The 19,693-nt window shown below is 37.8% G+C and overlaps 1 protein-coding gene across 10 annotated transcripts in view; it reads left to right on the top strand.

Moving 5' to 3' along the window:
* Positions 1-19,693, top strand: part of TJP1 (tight junction protein 1) — a gene marked incomplete at its 5' end in the record, with an annotated part of 252,576 nt that overhangs the window by 205,119 nt on the left and 27,764 nt on the right. For all 10 annotated transcript variants that reach the window (XM_082618294.1, XM_082618296.1, XM_082618298.1 and 7 more), the window contains 7 exons: positions 10,087-10,226; positions 11,147-11,252; positions 14,125-14,275; positions 16,575-16,683; positions 17,649-17,868; positions 18,145-18,329; positions 18,430-18,525. In XM_082618294.1, the coding sequence (XP_082474420.1) occupies positions 10,087-10,226; positions 11,147-11,252; positions 14,125-14,275; positions 16,575-16,683; positions 17,649-17,868; positions 18,145-18,329; positions 18,430-18,525 (1,007 nt within the window). The remainder of the gene's footprint in view (positions 1-10,086; positions 10,227-11,146; positions 11,253-14,124; positions 14,276-16,574; positions 16,684-17,648; positions 17,869-18,144; positions 18,330-18,429; positions 18,526-19,693) is intronic.

Here is a 19,693-nt window from a genome sequence, read left to right on the forward strand (position 1 = left end):
TTCCTGATAGCATTCTCTTCTATACATTACCAGCTTTGGGAACTTCTGATTAGAACATGTAGCATATACTAAGGAAAAGATAGTACTTTGAGGGCTTCCCTGGTGGTGCAGTGGTTGAGAATCTGGCTGCTAATGCAGGGGACACGGGTTCAAGCCCTGGTCTGGGAGGATCCCACATGCTGTGGAGCAACTAGGCCCGTGAGCCACAACTACTGAGCCTGCGTGTCTGGAGCCTGTGCTCCGAAACAAGAGAGGCCGCGATAGTGAGAGGCCCGCGCACCGCAATGAAGAGTGGCCCCCGCTTGCCACAACTAGAGAAAGCCCTTGCACAGAAACGAAGACTCAACACAGCAAAAATAAATAAATTAATAAACTCCTACTCCCAACATCTTAAAAAAAAAAAAAAAGATAGTACTTTGAGTACAGAAGACAAAAAGTCTTCAGATTATTTTCCAAATGTTTGTGCTGAGAATATAATTCCTGAAAATTAAGTGGCCTGCCAAAAGGCAGGATGTAAAGTAGTACCAGTTGCTTAAAGGTTTCATTTTCATTTCCCCCCTTAAGTTAATATTAAAATCCAGATAACTGTGGGAGTTTTAATATAGAGGGTGCCTTGCATTTTGAGAAACAATTTAGATATAGTAAGAGAGTAAAATCCTAGTATTAAAAAACGCATGGGATATTTTTTTTGTTACTTAATTTTGTACAGATGTCTTTGTTTTACAAATGTTCTTTAAATGCTCTTATTGAAAAAGTGAAACAAAAAAGACTCGTGAGAAAAGTTTCAGTTCAGTGTGTAAAACACTAGCCCCACCTTTTTCTCTTCCTAGATTTCTGAGTATTTTTGTATGTTTGTAAGATTGCAGTTATCTGCTGAGAATAGTAACTTTCATTTTGTCAGAGGCAATAGAATATAGTGATTTCTTTGGGCTTTGAAGCAAGTTTTCCTGGGTTTGAGTCCCAGCCTGCCATTGGTTACTTGCACAACCTTGAAACCTCTCTGCACTTTAGTTTTCTCATTTGCTGTAAAAAAAGACATCATACATTACAAAGTTGTGAAAGTTAAATTAGTTATTAGAACACCTGGCGCAAATATTAGCTGCTCTCATTAGTGTGGTGATTAGTAGTAGTAGTAATAATACCATCAGTTAAAGTTTCCAGATGTGCTTTCACATCTGCTCATATTAAACCATTTTTAAGAAGATTTGCTCGTTCTGTAAGCAAGTCAGTTTAAGCTGAGTGGTTGTGATAAAGTCCAGGGTTATGTAGTTGACAAGAGATTAGAGCCAGGATTAAAGCTCTTGGCCTTTTGACTTAAGTGTTTGACCTTATGGGTGTAGAGAAAGAAAAAAGTGGAAGGTTACTTAAGGGAGCAGAAATCTATAAAGCATTCCATTGTATTCCATTGTTGTCATGACCTACTTATGTTCCTCTGTGTGATGTTCTTTTCTTGGAGAACAACTGTTACATGGTCTGAGTTCTGAGAAAAACACATGAGCGTGTTTCTTCATTATAATTAGATAAGCAGTGTACCCTTACTGTTGTCTTGAACGGGGGCTGGCAAACTACAGCCTGTGGACAAATCCAGACTGCTGCCTGGTTTTGCAAATAAAGTTTTACTGGAACCCATCCTGCAATGTCATAATTAAGAAGTTGTGGCAGAGACTGCATGGCCCACAGAGCCATTTACAGAAAAAGTCTGCCAGTCCTTTCCTGGTCTAGGATGTTAAAATAGTTTTGTTTTCAAATTAAAAAATAATATATGTATAGAGAATTATTACAGTGATTTTGTTATAGCTTGATGCTGTTGCTAAGTTTGTTTTGTATATTTTATTCGGTGTTTTTTCACTGCCCACTCTTGGCCGAGCCTCCCCCTCTAGGAGGGAGCTGGGCATACTGAGAGTCTTTGGCTGGTGGCACTGCCTCGTGGCGATTGTCAGGGGCTGTCAATGAGAAGACTCACTGATTTCACTGCAGCCCCTGCATGACTAGAGAGTATTGGATTTGCAGAGTGTGTTCTAAGCCTCTGCTTGGTTATATTGTATTCTCCCTAGTATTTACAGTTAATTTAACAGATCCATTTTATGCATTTTCTCCCTAGAGGAACAACATATGTTTACATTTTTGGTTCTGTTCTATAAACTATTTTAATAAAAGTGACTCTCATGTTACTGATTAATCATAAGCAGTCGCATTGTTGAAAAAATTCTATTACAGTAAAAGCTCAGACTAGTTAGGATAAGGTTCAACTGTAGAAAATTTGCATTGTAAAGGTTTGTATTTTGTATTTCTTATACTCAGTCATTCCATAAACTGACAAGGTGCATCTGAGACTAAGCTGTTGTCTAAGGTTTTTAGGGAATTGTATATTTTAACAAACAGGAAAAAGTCTGATTTATATTTAGCATATCTATTTCATAAAAACGATTGCTTCTGAAGTACTTGATAGCAGTGTTTAGAAGAGATTAAAACTGTAGAAATTTAAAATACTTGTTTCATTGTTTGTTTCTCTTGAGAGAAATGTCTCCACTGAATTCTGAAGTTAGTGGTGTCAGTATTGATTCTGCTTATGGTGTAACAAATACATGATTATTAAATTGGTTCTTATGAATGAGAATTTCTAGCCTAAATCCGAGCATTGAGCCAAGTTAAGTAATCAAGTTAAATAATGGGATCAAAAATCCTTTAACTATACAGTCCACCTATATCATCAGGGTTGAATGCAGGTTCATGCCTTTGTTCTCTCAGAGTGCCAGGTGAGTCCTCATACACATGCATGTAGGGCATATGTTGTTTCTGCTAAATACCTTAGAGAAGCCTTGGCTTTTAAATTAAAGATCTAGTTTTTTTATTTACACACCTTATATGTCACCTTCCATAGTTGTTTTCTTTGAGTTTAGGGAGCTGTAAATATTCTTTTGCCCTAGTATATATCATTTCTGTTAGATATTGTGTTCTGTCTGGAACATACATAGAACTTTGCCAATAGGCTAAAAATTATTGTGGAGACATCCATATACATAAGCTGAACACTTCTTTTTACTGTTTCAAAATGTAGAGAAGTAACCTTCTTCTGACTGGTGAATTTCAGAGTTTTTTTTCCTGATCCTTGGTTTTAGTCCTTTGTCTTAGGTAAAAAAGATTTCATTACCTCCAATTTGAAAGATGCTTGATTCAAAACAAGATTTATATGTGATATTGTTGGTAATTAATTTGGTGCAGGTACTATTACATTTTCTTTTTCAGACATGCTGTGGAGTCCTTCATCCTTTTTTCCCCCCTTTCACCTCTGAAAGATAGTCAGGTAGAGAGATTCAGTTTATTAAATCTCAGTGAATTTAATCAACAATTGATGCCTTCTTTCCTATGTCTCCTGTGCCGTGCGCAGTTGATGGTGAGTGATCAGCAGCCAGCACAGTGAGTGTTCTTCAGTGAAGGTTGAAAGATTTTTTCTTCACCAGTAATTTTGACATTACCCTGCTCGTTTTTCCTTTATGAAGTTTTTTTTTTTTGCGGTACGTGGACCTCTCACTGTTGTGGCCTCTCCCGTTTGCGGAGCACAGGCTCCGGACGCGCAGGCTCAGCGGCCATGGCTCATGGGCCCAGCCACTCCACGGCATGTGGGATCTTCCCGGACCGGGGCACGAACCCACGTCCCCTGCATCGGCAGGCGGACTCTCAACCACTGCGCCACCAGGGAGGCCCCTATGAAGTATTTTTTGATAATGCACATGTTGTCACTGTATGATTATAAATATAAATTATGCCCTCAACAATCTAGGCAAGATCCCTGATACCATAGAGCTTATATCCAAGTGAATAAAACAGATAAATACGTTTGAAATATGAAACAGTAATTTCCATTAGTGGTAAAGAAAATGAGGGTGATGTGACAGTGCAGGAAGAGGGGGCAGTGTTAGAGACATGCTTGGGCAGAAAGAAGGCTTCTCTATGGTCAGCTTATCTTGAGATGAGTGAGTGAGAAGGAGCCAGCCAGAGGAAGATCATTCCAGAATAAGACAGAGATGGAGATACATTCAGCTTGTTGGAAGACAGCAAGGTGACTGGTGTGGCTCGACCACAAGGGCAGCATAGCCAGGGATTTGGAGTTCTAAAAAGTTTTTTTTTTTCTTTCCTGTTTTGGAAAATCGATTAGGGAGAATGTGAAACTTCAAAAAATTGTTTATCACTTGAATTGTTACTAAATCTTTTTAAAATAAGATTCTTTGTCTAACCTTTGAAAGTGAGTGGAATATTAAAGACCCATCCTGAACTTCTGTTATTCAGATAAGAGCCAACTGTTATTTTCAATCCTTGGGAATTTTCGGTTACGAGATTAAAACTCCAAACTGAGGTTTTGTTTTCATATGCTTTGTAAGGGGACCGGCTGTGGGAGGACCATAGCTGATACATTTCTCTAGTTAATAGAGACCAAGGTATAGTTGTGTTGTGCTCAGTGATTGGTGATGGATTTTAACCCCTAAGAGGAGTTCATGGACCTAATGACAGCAAGGCAAGCTTAAATATTATACTTTATAGTCACTATTTTTAAAGTAAAAGTGTACATTTTATTTACTCCATCAGCTGAGAACTATTTTCCTGTACAAGTACAGTATAAAACATAAAATATTATAAAAACAGACTTCCACTCACGTGTAAAAGTAGTAAGTATATGAAAAATCTTATTTCTAGTTTAAATAATGTAGGACAATTCTCTATTGCCTTTGAGAGAATGTTAATAAAAAATGAAGAGTATGGTAACACTGGTCTCTTGTTATAAAATCAGCCAAACATACTGCACAATCAAGGGTTGTTTTACTCTAAATATGAATCTAAGTACGTAATAATCATACCACCAGTGAAGCCCTGATGATGCTGTTGTCCCTTAAGTGAAAGAAGGGTCCTTCTTAGTCTTTCCTCAGTTGTTCCTTTCTAAAAATTGTTCATTTTTTCAATTATACTTGTTGAACAACAGATCTGTTTTCTAATTCAGATGGACTAGGTTAGTCGTCATTATCGTCATAAACGAACATGCAAGATGAGAATCTCTGTACAAGCTGATAGGCTTCATGTAAATATGTAGCTAGGTTATTGCCAGAAAGCCATTTGTCAAAGTGAGCAATACAGACACTCATATTTTTTCAAAAGCGTACACCACACATACATATATTTCTGAAAATAGATTACAATGTATAAAGAACAAATTTAAATTGTGAGAACTTCGCTTGCAAATATAGCCAAGTAGATATAAGGTAATTATTCCCCCTGCTTTCTCAGCATACTCCCTGGGCAGCTCTTCACTTCTCTGCCCAAGTACCAGCCCAGAATCTCCACATCGCTCTGCCTTTTTCACCTCTATAATCGTCTGTGTGCCATGCTGTAATTTTTGAATTGCTGTCGAGGAGGAACTGCAGTATGTAAATATCTGTTTCCATATGAAATTTAGAAGATTAGCAATGGCTGCAATATTCTGAGAAGTCAGACTTGAGTGTGCCTAGTTTTTCTTTCTCATATGTATTAGGAGCCCTCCATGCCGAACTGTCCTTGCCAGTGGAGAAGAACTTTGGAGTCTGGTTAAGTTACTTTCTAAGTTTCTTTATTGATAATTTCTTTATTGATAATTGGGGCTGAGATAGTCCAGTGGCCTTTAAAGGGTACCTAGTTTCTGTGTTCATCCTAAGCTGTGTAGATCTTGCCTACCTTTATGCAATAAATGAGTTTCTGAAAAGAAATTATAAGTTGGCTTACGTAGGATGAGTCATTTATTATGTAAGAGGAAATTAGCTTTATAAAAAGATGTTTTATTACAGTGAACATTCAGCCTCAGTTTATTTCCTGTATTAAGATTATTTTTAAATAAGATGTAACCGGTCAGTTGGGGAGGTGTTTGAGAGCTAGAAATCAGAAATAAAACTCCTTGAAGAATTGGCAGTCTGGCATATTTCATCAGGGTCCAAAAGACAGAAAGCACAGTTTCTTGTGAACAGAGCAAATTTAATATAAAGAGATTAAATATAATGAGATTGGAGTGACAAGGGATTAGCCAGTAATAAATAAAGAGAACTCTGAAAAATATAAGAATCAGATGTAAGGAGCAGGCCCTTCCCCTGGTGCTGAGCTGGAGTTGCCAAAGGAAGAAGCTTCCCCACCTGTCCTCACACACCTGAGGCTCACTGCATGGCAGAGAATTCACTGTGGTGTCACTGGATGAACTTGCAGGAAATCTGCCCTCCAAGGGGCTTGGGAAAGCCAATCTTGAGGAGGTGTCTTGTCAGAGACCGCACACTGTAAAACCAACCTAGGAAGTGTCTGGGGAAAGCTGCTGGCCACTGTGAGTGCTTCTGACCCCTGTGTCCTGCAGGGGCTGCCAAGGGGACAGAGGAGAGAGCCCCTTCCTCCTGCAGTGTCTCTCCAGGTCCCTCTTCTGACCTCGCTGCCTGCCCTCTGCCTGCACTAAATGGTCCCAAACAGCTGTGACTTTACACCTGAAGTTTTGCACTTAATCTGTTACTCTTTGCTGATCTGGTTGAATGTGTGTTGATCTGCTACTGTACTTACAGAGTTGACTGGATACGACTTAAGGCTCTGTTTACAATGAGCCCATTTATGTGACTGTAAAAACTCTCTTTCAGAGACTTTGTCTTAACAACTGTTCTGCAGAGCTTTTAACCAGCCCAAAGTCTCTAGATTAATGGATCATTACCGTTAGATTAATATGTACAAGGGGAAAAACAAAAACACCGTTCAGAGGGTCTCAGGGTCCCCTAGAATGCCTGGAGTTTCTTTCTAGGCTACTAGGAGCCAGAGTGTGGTAGATAAACATGAGTCCAACTCAGGACAAAGATGGTTTTTGTATAAAGTTGGCTTGACTCATAATAGCAAAAGTTGTTTTTTACTAAAGCTTAAATATTACATGGGAGCCATTAGGGTAGAACTATGTCAGGAAGGTTTGGGGAAAATGTATTTTCCTTTTTTATGGCTTCACTTTCAATAACTGCCACTGATTGTAGGCTGATTCTGTGTGTCTAAATTCTATTCTTTGTCTTATAATAGACTTAATGGTCATACATGCTCATAGTAGAACATTTTAAATGTTTGGAAAAGTTGATTATTTTGTTCTGTACTGTTACTCTGGATCTTCATTGCCCAACACCATTGCCACTAGCTACATGTGGCTGTGGAGCCTTTGAAATGTGGCCAGTTTAAATAGAGACGTAAGTGTGAACTACACACTGGAGTTTGATGACTGAGTACCCAAAAAAGAATGTGTAAAATGCCTCATTAATCATTTATATTGATTACTTAAATAATACTGTGGGTATACTGAGTTAAATAAAATTATTAATTGATTTCACCTCATTTATTTAATATGGATTCTAGAAAATTTTTAATTACATAAATGACTTGCTTCACAATTCCATTAACAGCATGGCTCCAAATCTACATGTATTGAATAATGCTTCCATCTTTTGGTAGATAATAGAAATACACTAAAAATGAACAATGATTTTTCCAAATATTAATCGTATGAAAAATTTAATAGAATGATGTGCATTCCACCCATCTGCAATGTTAAGTCATAATAATTATATTAAAGAAAGGTGATAGTAGAGTGAAAATTAGCCAACTCTACTAGCAGGAGTTCCGTGTGATGTACAGAGCAAGAGCCCTATTGCATGACAGTCTTGGTTATCACTGGGGAGGACGTTCAGATTAAAATATTATCATTGATTCTTACCTATCATTAATGTCACTTGGTCACATTCTAAGTTTAGAATTTTTAAGTTACAAGAAACTCAATTGGAAACGTTTGTTTTTTGATCTTTTTGAAGCAAATAGTCTTTAAAGTCTGTTGCAGAACAAGAAAATCTGTAGAACTACTAAAATTATGTAGTTCTTTAATCTCATTCTCTTCAAAATGTTCATACTTATATCATTTGCATTTTTCAGTGCAAAGAATGCAAGGAGAATTTATTATTTTGTATTTCCCTTTATATTCTGAGGTGCCTAGAGCAGTTTGGGGATAGAGTTTAACTGTATTTATTTATACTTAGACTAATAGTATGTAAGATTTTATTACGTAAGCAGTGGCTAAAAATTTTAACCTTTTATGATTTAGAAAGTTCATTCTGGTTTGAGCTAGGAGATATCTTGGCTTTATTTACTGAAAGACTGTTTTACTTACATGCAGCTCATTTAATACATATAATTTAAAACTGGAATACACCCCCACAGTGTAGTTAAATGAACATGAAAATAGAAACTCGGAAAAGTGCTTATGTTTTCTTTTTTCAGGAGGATAACAGGAAGAAATTTTTTCCTGATAAGAGACTGCTAATAATATGCATTAATAGAATCAAATTCTTTGTTTAAAATTAGACTTAATTCCATTTTTAAATAATGAACATTATTTTAAAATATTTAAAAACATTTCAGTCTTTACTTCATAAGTACTATGTAAATATTTTCTTGAGAAAACTGAAATAGTGGAGATAAATCTCAGATTTCCCTGGGCTGCTGTTTTGTCTGCTCCCCGCTCCGAGAACCTCTGTCGCCTCTGTCCGTCTGGGTCTTTCTGCATGTGGCGTCGACATATGTTTGTGTAGATGTGGAGAGTTTTCTTTAATACCTCAGTGATGTCACACCACGTATATTCTGCAGTTTGTTCCTCACATTTTATTTTGGGGCTATTTTCATGTCTCCATGTCTTCTCATAACTCTATTTCATTGTAACTTTAATACTTTAATTTTTAATCTTCAATTATGAAAGCATTGTATGCTCGTTAGAACAGGTGAAATAGGCCAAATCTGCCAACTCCACCTCATCCCAGATCTTCTTCTTGAATTAAGCTTTCCTCCGTACTCATGCAAACATTTTAGCATCATAGAGTTTCTGTGTGTTTTAAAAATAATTTGAAAAGATCAGGCTCTGCACATATTCCCCAGATAGTAGTTTATTTCACTTAACACAGGTGAGCATCCTTTCAGCTTATTCTTTTGATGAGAAATTTTCCATATTATGGAAAGTCTGTTTCTAGGTCTTTTTCATTTTCTTCTTTTTTAGATGTTGGGGGTAGGAGTTTATTAATTAATTTATTTATTTTTGCTGTGTTGGGTCTTCGTTTCTGTGCAAGGGCTTTCTCTAGTTGTGGCAAGCAGGGGCCACTCTTCATCACAGTGCGCGGGCCTCTCACCATCGCGGCCTCTCCTGTTGCGGAGCACAGGCTCCAGACGCGCAGGCTCAGTAGTTGTGGCTCACGGGCCTAGTTGCTCCGTGGCATGTGGGATCCTCCCAGACCAGGGCTTGAACCCGTGTCCCCTGCATTAGCAGGCAGATTCTCAACCACTGCGCCACCAGGGAAGCCCAAGGTCTTTTTCATTTTTGTCCATGAGTTCACATACTGGCTCTTTTTATTTCTAAAATAATTTAAAAGTGTGTTTGCATATGTTCCAAATATCAAATTCTTATTATATGTATTGTTAGATCAATATATAGTCTTAAAATTGAACTCCTGTTACATTTGTTTTGTCAAATTGCTAATATTCAGTTGTTTGAACTTAAAAATATTCATTTGGTTCAACCTAAGACATATTTTTTCAAATTATTTTCACACCTTTTAAAACTTTTTATGTATTCACTTCATTTTCTGCATTGAATCTTACTTTGAGTCCTCTATTTTTGATAAGTTTTTTAATATATTTTATGTTTAGGACTTTATCTGAAATTGATTTATACTTCCGTCATTGATATGCATAGAGATCTAATTTTTCTAAATTTGTGGACAGTTGTTCTAAACACTGTTTATTAAACAGTGTGTTCTCTTCCAACAGTTTTGGGCTGCTGCTTCCGTAGTAAACTTTGGTACTGTGGATATATTTCTCCATTTTCTGTTTTGTCACATGGATCTATTTATCTGTTTCTGTGGCAGTAGCACTTTAGTCGTATTACTAAGTTTTTATAATATTTTGTTATCTTTTAGAGCAAGTCCCTTGTCATCCTTTTTTGACATTGTCTTGGCTGTTCTTGTACTCTTTACAAATTGTTTTCACAATATGCTCATAAGTTTTTATTTTACTAATGTATAGTCTCCGGAGCAGAGAGGAAGAGAGAATTTCTAAACCCGGGGCCGTCTCAACTCCTGTAAAGCATGCAGATGAGCACACACCTAAAACAGTGGAAGAAGTTACAGTTGAAAGAAACGAGAAGCAAACACCCAGTCTTCCAGGTAAGCCTAGCCTGGAGTGCAGGAAACATTTGCATTCAGACTAAATTGTTTCACAATTTACAGAATTACATCTACAGAAACTATAAAGATGCAGCTATTATCATTACTACTATTGCTGCTACCTACTACCCATGTGTGAATTTTTCTGTACTTCCAGCATTTTCTTTGTGAGTGGGAGGTTGCCATATATCAGTAAGCGTTCGTGAATGGTTTTTAAATTTTCCAGATAGTAGTTATTTGTGGTTCACAGCTGTTCACAGTGAGTGAGGTTGTTTTCCAGTACTGCTCATTAAGGGAAACATTAGATTGGCTTTAGACACTGTTTAAAGTTCTCTTGTCTGTTGAAGGTGTTTTCAGAAACACTTTATGAAGTATACCTTGCTGACCTGTGTACAAGACCACACATAAGAATCTGCAAGGTTCTGAGATCCAGTTGCTTGAAAGGCCTGGAGATCCTGGTTCTACTGTCTCTCAGGTCCTTCTCTCAAAACCTGTTTCTGTTCTGATTATTTAGTGGCAGGAATGTGGAAATTTAAAAATAAATTGTATCACAGTGAAGAAAGAAGGCTACTTTGACAGTCTTAACAGAGAAATGTAGGGATTCTCTCTTCTTATATTCTTCTTCCTCTGTTATTCTTCCCTAAAAAGTATATTTTTCAGACTGTAACAGTTGGAGCTATAGAAAGCATAGGTGACCATGTAACATGCATACATGCTATAAAGATCCCAGAATTTATAACTGTAAAATGTACCCTAATATATGCATATGTAGTATATATGTTCCTGATCAGGTTCTCTGAACTTATATTTTTGCTGTATTTTGCAGACTTTTTATTGTTTGGTTATTCCAGTGGTTGCTTGCTTTGTTATTCCATTTTGTAAAGTGATTCCTGCATAATTTAAATTTTCTTTTCTTTTAGAACCAAAGCCTGTATATGCTCAGGTTGGACAGCCAGACGTGGATTTACCTGTCAGTCCATCTGATGGGATCCTGCCTAATGCAACTCATGAAGATGGGATTCTTCGGTAATGTTGTTTTAAACTTGTGTTGTCTTCTCTGCCCGTTACTAAGGATTATTTAAATTGAGAATTCAGTTGTGAACCATATTACATATGCTTTTAAAGACGGTGTATACTACTAAATGCTATGGTTAGTGTTTGTTTTGGTTTTTTAAATTATTTATATGATAGAATCAGTTAGAGATTAGAGAACAACAAAGAAACATTTAAGATGTTTACTTCTTTCTCACCACTGTTTTCTACCTAGTTTTTAGATTAGGAATTACAAAACTAGAAAAGTGTTTTCTATTTAAACATCAGAATTTTCACAGGCATTCTAAATCCCTAGCATTTAAAAAAAAAATCAGTGTTCCTCCATCAGCGCTATTGACATTCGGGGCCAGATAATTGTTTATTGTGGTGGACTGTCCTTTACATTGTGGATGCTTAGTAGCATCCCTGGCCACTGGCTGCTAGTAGCACACACATACACATCCCAGTTGTGACAACTAAAAATATCTCTAGGCGCTGACAGATGTTCCCTGCAAGGCAAAATCACCTCTGGTTGAGAAACCTGTTCTAGATTAGTTAGCAACTCAAAAGTAAGTTTTTGATATTCACAACTTTTATTACTTTATATTTTATACATTGAGATTGAGATGTAGATTTTATATCCAGATCATCAGATTAGTTTTTGTTGCCTCTCTGGTAAAAGAGACATGATATGAATAATGGAAAATTACCAAATTTCCTAAAGTAGATTAGATGTAGACCTCTGCTCTCATCTGTTTTCTCTGCTAAAGAAAATTGGGTTATTACCATAAGACCTAGCTTGGTAGAGAGAAATGGCTCCTGAAATAGATGAAAGCATCACAAGTTTAAAATTATACATTTTGGGGACTTCCCTGGTGGAGCAGTGGTTAAGAATCCACCTGCCAATGCAGGGGACACGGGTTTGAGCCCTGGTCCGGGAAGATCCCACATGCCGTGGAGGAACTAAGCCCGTGCGCCACAACTATTGAGCCCGCGTGCCTAGAGCCCATGCTCTGCAACAAGAGAAGCCACCGCAATGAGAGGCCTGCCCACCACAACTAGAGAAAAGCCCGTGGGCAGTAGCATAGACCAAATGCAGCCAAAAAAAAAGAATGGCCTGAGAGCTTTCCTAACTCTGTAAGTTTTACGAAAACTTTAATAACTAGATTCTAGAGACCTATTTCCCTGAGGGAGCACTGAAGGACAGATACCAAAGAGAACTGAGAATGTGGGCAGGATTTGTAGCTTAGCCAGGAAAGGTTTAGTTATTCATTCAGATTCAGTGACTGGATTTGAGGCAGAAGGATTTTTGCTATTGCATGTGGTTGACATAACACAGGGCAGAGTATAAATTATTAGACATGTAGGGCATATGACCCTAAGATGGGGCCTAGAGCTGTCCTTGAACAGTGGTTTTATCAATAAAAAGCCAGGTTTTACTAAAGGATGCAGACTACAATCAGCTGTTTTACTTTTTGAGGTGCACTAGATGGGTCAGTGTTAGGAGAGGACTTGAGGGACCTGGGGCCTTAAGGACTTTAAGGAAATGTTTAAAAGAGCTGTCTGTACAGTTGATTTGGGAGAGGAGTCTGTCAGAAGGCTCTTGATGCAGGTGGAAAAGTAGGATCCATCACAGCCGAGGGACTCACACCCTCCATGATAAAGCCAGTAAATAGATTCGGGGCACTGAGGGTACCACCAGCCCTGGCAGTAAGTGACCTCATCTGACCTACAGACTCCCAGGTTTCCATCTAGCTAATGTTAGTTCTACATGAAGAAACAAGGTCAAATGTGACTACCTTGTAAGTTCTGAAAGCTAGTCTTTAGTTGGTTTTAAAGAACGAGGCATCTCTCTTCCCTCAACTCATTCATTCCTTTGATTTGTGTTTTTTCGTTACTACTAGTTTCTAATTATTTGCTCATTGTTCCTTAGTAAATTAAGAGGAAGAGGACTTTCTCCCACACTTCGTGTCAGAATAGGTAGAAGAATTGTGTGTCTTCTTGGCTTGGAATGTGGGATGGTTATAGAAACCTAGAAGGGAAATTTGTAATTATGTATGTAATTTGTAATTAATTACCCAAAAGGGTAATGCTTAGTTATGATGTGTTTCTGTCTAGCCATTCTTCTAAGACATTCTTTGGTGTTTTAGGAGTGTCACAGAGCTGTGACACTACACTGATAGTAGAGGAATGTGCCTGCATTAATTCCTTTCCATTCTCTCTAGCAAGGGGGCAGAGCTTAAATATGGGGCTAATCCAAAAAGGCTGAATGATGATCAGCTTTTTGTTTAAAATTCAGAGGGGCTGAAGAGTAAGATCTGTGTGAACTACTGAAGGAGTCCCCCAACTGCAAAGTTTCAAAACCACTGTGTGTTGGGTATAGAGATTACAGTGCTTAGAGCCTGAGTTTGACTCTCTGGCATTAGGGAAATCTGTCAGTTTATGCCCAGTTTCTACCTTTGTACAGTAGTGCTTCTTAGTTATTCAGTAGAGATGATATGGTATGAATCGGGGTGGGAGAAATGGAAGATTTTTTAGCCATTGTTAATGTACCACATACATCCAAGACTCAGAGTTGGGAAAGCATCGTTATGAAGTAATTTTATAATTATTATGTAAAACAGTACTTACATATTGAATTTAGATATTTCAAAACTTATTTTGTTAATCAAAAATTAAAAGAAAGTGCTATTAAATCTGGTTTGGTATTCTAATGATAAATTTTATTCAGTAAATTAGACGTGTAGGGTAAATTTTAGAGATGATGGTCCTTTGTTTTATTTTAAATATGGTTTTTATTGTAGTAGTTTGCTATAACTCTTCAAGCTTCTCTTAACTGTTTCAAATGAAATATTTGTCTTAACAGGCCCAGCATGAAATTAGTAAAATTCAGGAAAGGAGATAGTGTGGGTTTGCGGCTGGCTGGTGGAAATGATGTTGGAATATTTGTAGCTGGCGTTCTTGAAGATAGCCCTGCTGCCAAAGAAGGCTTGGAAGAGGGTGATCAGATTCTCAGGGTATGTCAGTGGTCAACTTATGTGGTTTCAAAGTACTTAGATCTTTAGAAAAAGGCACCAGACACAGCAGACTCACTATCGCAGTTAGCTTGTAATCTGTTGTAGCGTCTAGAACCAGTTTAGCATGCAGATTGAGAATCCATCAGGTCTTCCCATTCCTGCCTTTGCTCTTATTCGCTGCTGTGTTGTTACTACACAGTGTGGTGCTTTGGTCTCGTGTTAATCACTCATGTTCATAGAACCTAAAAAAAGTAAGTCTTAGAGCCCCATAATATCCACCAGTTATTTTAAGTTCAACTAAACATTCAGGCTGGCTAGACTGCCGTGGGCCACAACTTGCCACTAGGGCAGCGTCAGGTGTTACTCTCCAGTGGGAGTAGTCTTTGCAGCAGCCCACAGAGCCCTGTAGGACCTTCTTCACCACAGGTGATGGCTCAGGTGTGCAGACATGGGGTTTCCATCAGGCACGTGTGTAAGCTGCCCTGGCTCTGAAGCTTCATACCCCACAAGAGGGAAGAGTCCAGGAAAGCCCAGTTTAGACGCAGGGTACCAATCAGGTCTTTTTCTTTTGTTTTTTTTTTTGTTTGTGTATGTTTTTGTTTCTTTTCCATAAGCAATGCCGCCTAGTAATGTAGTACCATCTTTATTTCTCTCTTCTCCTTTTAAAATATCCACACTTCCTGCCAGATGCACTGTATGCCGTTTTAATGGGAAGCTCAGATCTCTCAAGTGGGAGTTCCTACATCTGCCCTACTCCTCTTGCCAGAGGACATTGCCTCAGATTGTCATTGCCACCTCTGTTCTGGTCTCTTCCTGCGTTCACGCTACCTCCTGCCCATGTCCTGCATTTGTTCTCCTCCTGCCCCAGAATATGCTGCTTTGTTCATGTTGTCCTCTTTCCCTATCCTCTGGTTCTTCATCAGCCTTCCATTGTCTGTCTTTTCTCCTTGGGCTGTTGAACTTGTTGAAGGTTTGGTTGAGTCCCTTCCCTGCTTGCTTTTCAGTCCTTGTGTCATAAAGTTGTGTAGTCTGCCTTCCACCTTAACCACGACTGAATGTGAATTTTCATGAGGCATTGCCGACCTAATGTCATCTTCAGCCCTCATTTTCCTGTATTTCTTACTAGTGTTTTGACCTTCTTAAAAAGTCCTTTTTGAAGTGCTTTCTTCCTTGGATTCCATAACACTGCTTTTCTGGTACTCCTCTAATCATTTCAGTTCTTTTTCTACCTTCTTTAATCATTCTTCCTAAAACTTGGGGTGTGTCAGCAGCCCCCTGCTTCTATCTTGCTTTAGTATCTCTGTCTTGGGTTTGGTTGCTTTTGGCAGCAGCCTGCGGTCAGAAGCTGCCCTCTGAGCACTCTGCGAGCCCCCTCAGACTGTGCTGGCTGCCTATGGCCACTCCCGTCCTCCTCCTCCCCCTTCAGACTTACACGTCAGAAAGTCAGGGCATTGTCTCCTGACTCACTGGTTTCCACCTGACTTTGTGTTGTGATTCCTCCAGATGATGTCTACATTTTCTCAAATACAACATGGATAATTAAACAGACCTGTTATTCTCTTACCTACCCCATATCCTGTTTGAAGTAATTATACATCATTCAAAAAGTATTTAACAGTTTTTTTGTTGTTTCGTATCATAAAGGTAGTACATGTAGAAAACAATTTTTTTTTTAATGTGGAAAATTTCCAGAAGATGAGTAGAAGAAAATCTACCTGTAATCCTGCACATAGTCACTGGGGACATTTTGATAAGTTACATTTTGGTCCTTAGGAGCGTCTAATATTAAACATTGATTTGGCAGACACTGAGCTTACATCATACCAGATGCTCTTACAGAGATGGCACAATGCATGCACTATTTCTTTTTAATCTTGTTTCCTTTTGATTTCTTTTTCAGAGCCTAGTTAAAAGGTAGGGCTCTATTATACATTCATAGAACTTATAATTTAAAATTTTAAATCCTGAGATTTTACAATAATAATAAACAGTTGGAATTAGAAGTTGTCTTTTTTGGTCTGAATTGGTTGGATTTTGCAGTGCATGATCTCTAATGTCGGGATGCATTGTGACTATTCTTTAAATGACTTTACACCTTCACTCACTTTATTTACTTGGTTTCTGCTTGTTTTAAATTAGGGTATATTCTTTTCTCCAAAGTAAAATGAAAATTTTCACTTTTGAAGATGTGATATTTTCAAATTAGATAAACTCTGGATATGTTTGTTTCCTGCGTAGGTAAATGTTTTTATAATCTTAAAATATGACCAGTAGTAATTTGTGAAATGTATTTTAACAGGTAAACAATGTAGACTTCACAAATATCATAAGAGAAGAAGCTGTCCTTTTTCTACTTGACCTCCCAAAAGGAGAAGAAGTGACCATATTGGCTCAGAAGAAGAAGGATGGTGAGATACTGTCAGAATATTGAGAAAATAAACGTGGAGAAGTTTGAGGACTTAAATAGGAATTTTAATTTTAATGTTTTTAATAAATCAAAGTTAAGTGATAAATGAATTTGTTAATCTCACAGATTTTGTTAATTTTGTCATTTAGGGGCATACAGTCTTACACTGTACTTGTTAGCACAGCGCGGTAATAGGACCAGCCAACCTTGCTGGCATTCTATTGAAGTAGAGTGCCATCTGCATGGAAAAATCCTGTAGTATTCCACACAAAAGTGCATATGGGCAGCTTCTGGATTTTGTATTGATGTTTTCTAAGCAATATACTCTGATGTTTGTTAGCATTAATGCAAGGGAATGCCTGATTTTCTCTGTGATTAAGCAGATACATTTTCATTTAGAACAGGGTTTCTCAGGCTTGTCACTGATGATGTTTTGAACCAAATAATTCTTTGTTGTAAAGGCTGTCCCGTGTGTTTTAGGCTGTTTAAAAACATCCTTCCCTCTGCTCACTAAGTGTCCGTAGCACACACACCCTCCTTTCAACACACAGTTGCAACTATCAAAAATGTCTCCATATATGCCAGTTATTCCCTGTGGGGAACAGAATTGCCCTCATTTGAGAACCACTCATTTAGAAAGTGGGACATAGATGAGGTTTGCAGGGGCTGCAGCGAAATTAAGTTAGATGATTTAAATAGAAAGCATGTGTGGCTTTGGACAAGTTGCTTGATCTGTATCTGCAGTAGTTTCCTCATTTGTGAAATGGAAGTGCTAAGAGTTCCCATTTCGTGAGATAATGATGATGTCCATGAGACAGAATACTTAGTAAGGAGCTGCCGTTTGTTGGATACTGTTGTTTTTGTTATTGTTGATCTTATCAATAGAATCTTCACATAATGTATTCTCTTCAGATTAATATATTTTCCCACTAGTTATTGATAATTTTTTGTTTTGATTCCTTTTAGTTTATCGTCGCATCGTAGAATCAGATGTAGGAGATTCTTTCTATATTAGAACCCATTTTGAATATGAAAAGGAATCTCCTTATGGACTTAGTTTTAACAAAGGAGAGGTGTTCCGTGTTGTGGATACTTTGTACAATGGAAAACTGGGCTCTTGGCTTGCTATTCGAATTGGCAAAAATCACAAGGAGGTAGAACGAGGCATCATCCCTAATAAGAACAGGTATGAATGTTTGGATACTTCTTACAGAACAGATTAAGGAAATGATGACAAGATTTCAGTCCCACTGGGAAATTTTGGTAATGTAAAGAATTAGTTTTCACTGTATTTACCATATCTAAAACTGACTTAGTTGTATAAACTCCTTTATTTTAGTTTAACCATTAAGATTTAAACTGCATGTGAAGTTCTATCCAGTGTTTTGGCATTTTGTTTCACTATAAGTCTTTCTCCATTTTGTTTTTAAAATACCCTTATTTTTATTTTTGTCTTGTCCAGAGCTGAGCAGTTAGCCAGTGTACAGTACACACTTCCAAAGACGGCAGGAGGAGACCGTGCCGACTTCTGGAGATTCCGAGGTCTGCGTAGCTCCAAGAGAAATCTGCGCAAGAGCAGAGAAGATTTGTCAGCTCAGCCGGTTCAGACAAAGTTCCCAGCGTATGAGAGAGTTGTTCTTCGAGAAGGTAGTCTGTTTTCTATAGATGAACCTAATACCTTTTAATGTCAGTTTGCCTAAGAAAGAAGAAGTATAAACTGTGCTATTTTTCATTTGAATCTCCCCAGCTGGATTTCTGAGGCCTGTAACCATCTTTGGACCAATAGCTGATGTTGCCAGAGAAAAGCTGGCCAGGGAAGAACCAGATATTTATCAGATTGCAAGTAAGTAGTCTCCATATGGACTTCAGATGAGATTGAGCGTGTTTCTTTACTAATTACTTCTCTAAAGGGTGGGTCTGATCCATTCACTTAATAGAAATAACACTTTTTGTAAGTGAACATTTGCAATTGACCCCATGTATTTAATTTGGGAGGGAAACCTGAGTGACTGTGTCTGTGCTCTGCCAGTTCCCTTTCATAAGAAAAAGAATCACCATTTATGAGAATCTCTTAGCACACAGTCTTGTTTAATCCTGACAGTATCCATGGGGCAGGTGTCAGAATGTCCAGCTGAAGCTGGGCAAGCTGAGCTGTAGGGTGGTTGTGACTGAGACCACTGCCCCGCCTCTTTAGTTGGGGTGTCATGATGACACCCAGCTAATGAGTCACACACTTGGCTCTGAACCCAGCTCTTTCTGGCTCCAGCCCAGTGCTTTCAGTCATTAAGCAAACAAATACTCAGATATGTCAAAAGAGTAATAAAAGCATGATTCATGCTATTGCTTATTGCAGACATATATAGTAGGTTAGTATTAAATATAAATATTGAGGAAGTAGTCTTTAAATGCCTTACAGATTTTCCTTGCAGATTCTTTCATTGTTTCATTATTTTAGCTATTATGGTAGTTTAAATACACAGACTTAGTTATGATCACTTAGGCTTGCTTTAAGTTATTTGTATAGTCTGTTTCAAATTTATATTTTACTAATACAAAGGGTGCAGAAATCTGTCCATATTTTAGTTGCTTTGTCTGTCTATATTATGCTTTGCTTTTGTTCCACAAAGGATTTAAATACTCAAGAATATAGCTTTTTCCATATATATGCTGAATTTCTTAGACAGAATTACCAAAGATAGGAAGGAATGACCCAAGACATGAGCACTCCTTGGCTGCTGCTGTGTAACTATGGCAGCTTCCAGAGGGTTGTGCAGCTGTTGTTCCTGCTGGCACTATAAACACCCAAGTGCTAATTTAATATTATATATATTGCTTTTCATTTGGTTGCTGGTAAAGTTGAATGAGGATATTTTCTGAAACTCAGAAGATTTGTAGACAAATGATAGTAAAATTTGAGCAATTTAGAAAATGTTCATTTCTGATTCATCACTCAGTTTGTTAGTCTTTTCAGAAGAGATCTTTTTTTGGTCATTGCTTATAGATAACATTTT

The sequence above is a fragment of the Mesoplodon mirus genome (assembly GCF_964341445.2).
Source record: "Mesoplodon mirus genome assembly, chromosome: 4".
Classification (NCBI taxonomy): domain Eukaryota; kingdom Metazoa; phylum Chordata; class Mammalia; order Artiodactyla; family Ziphiidae; genus Mesoplodon; species Mesoplodon mirus.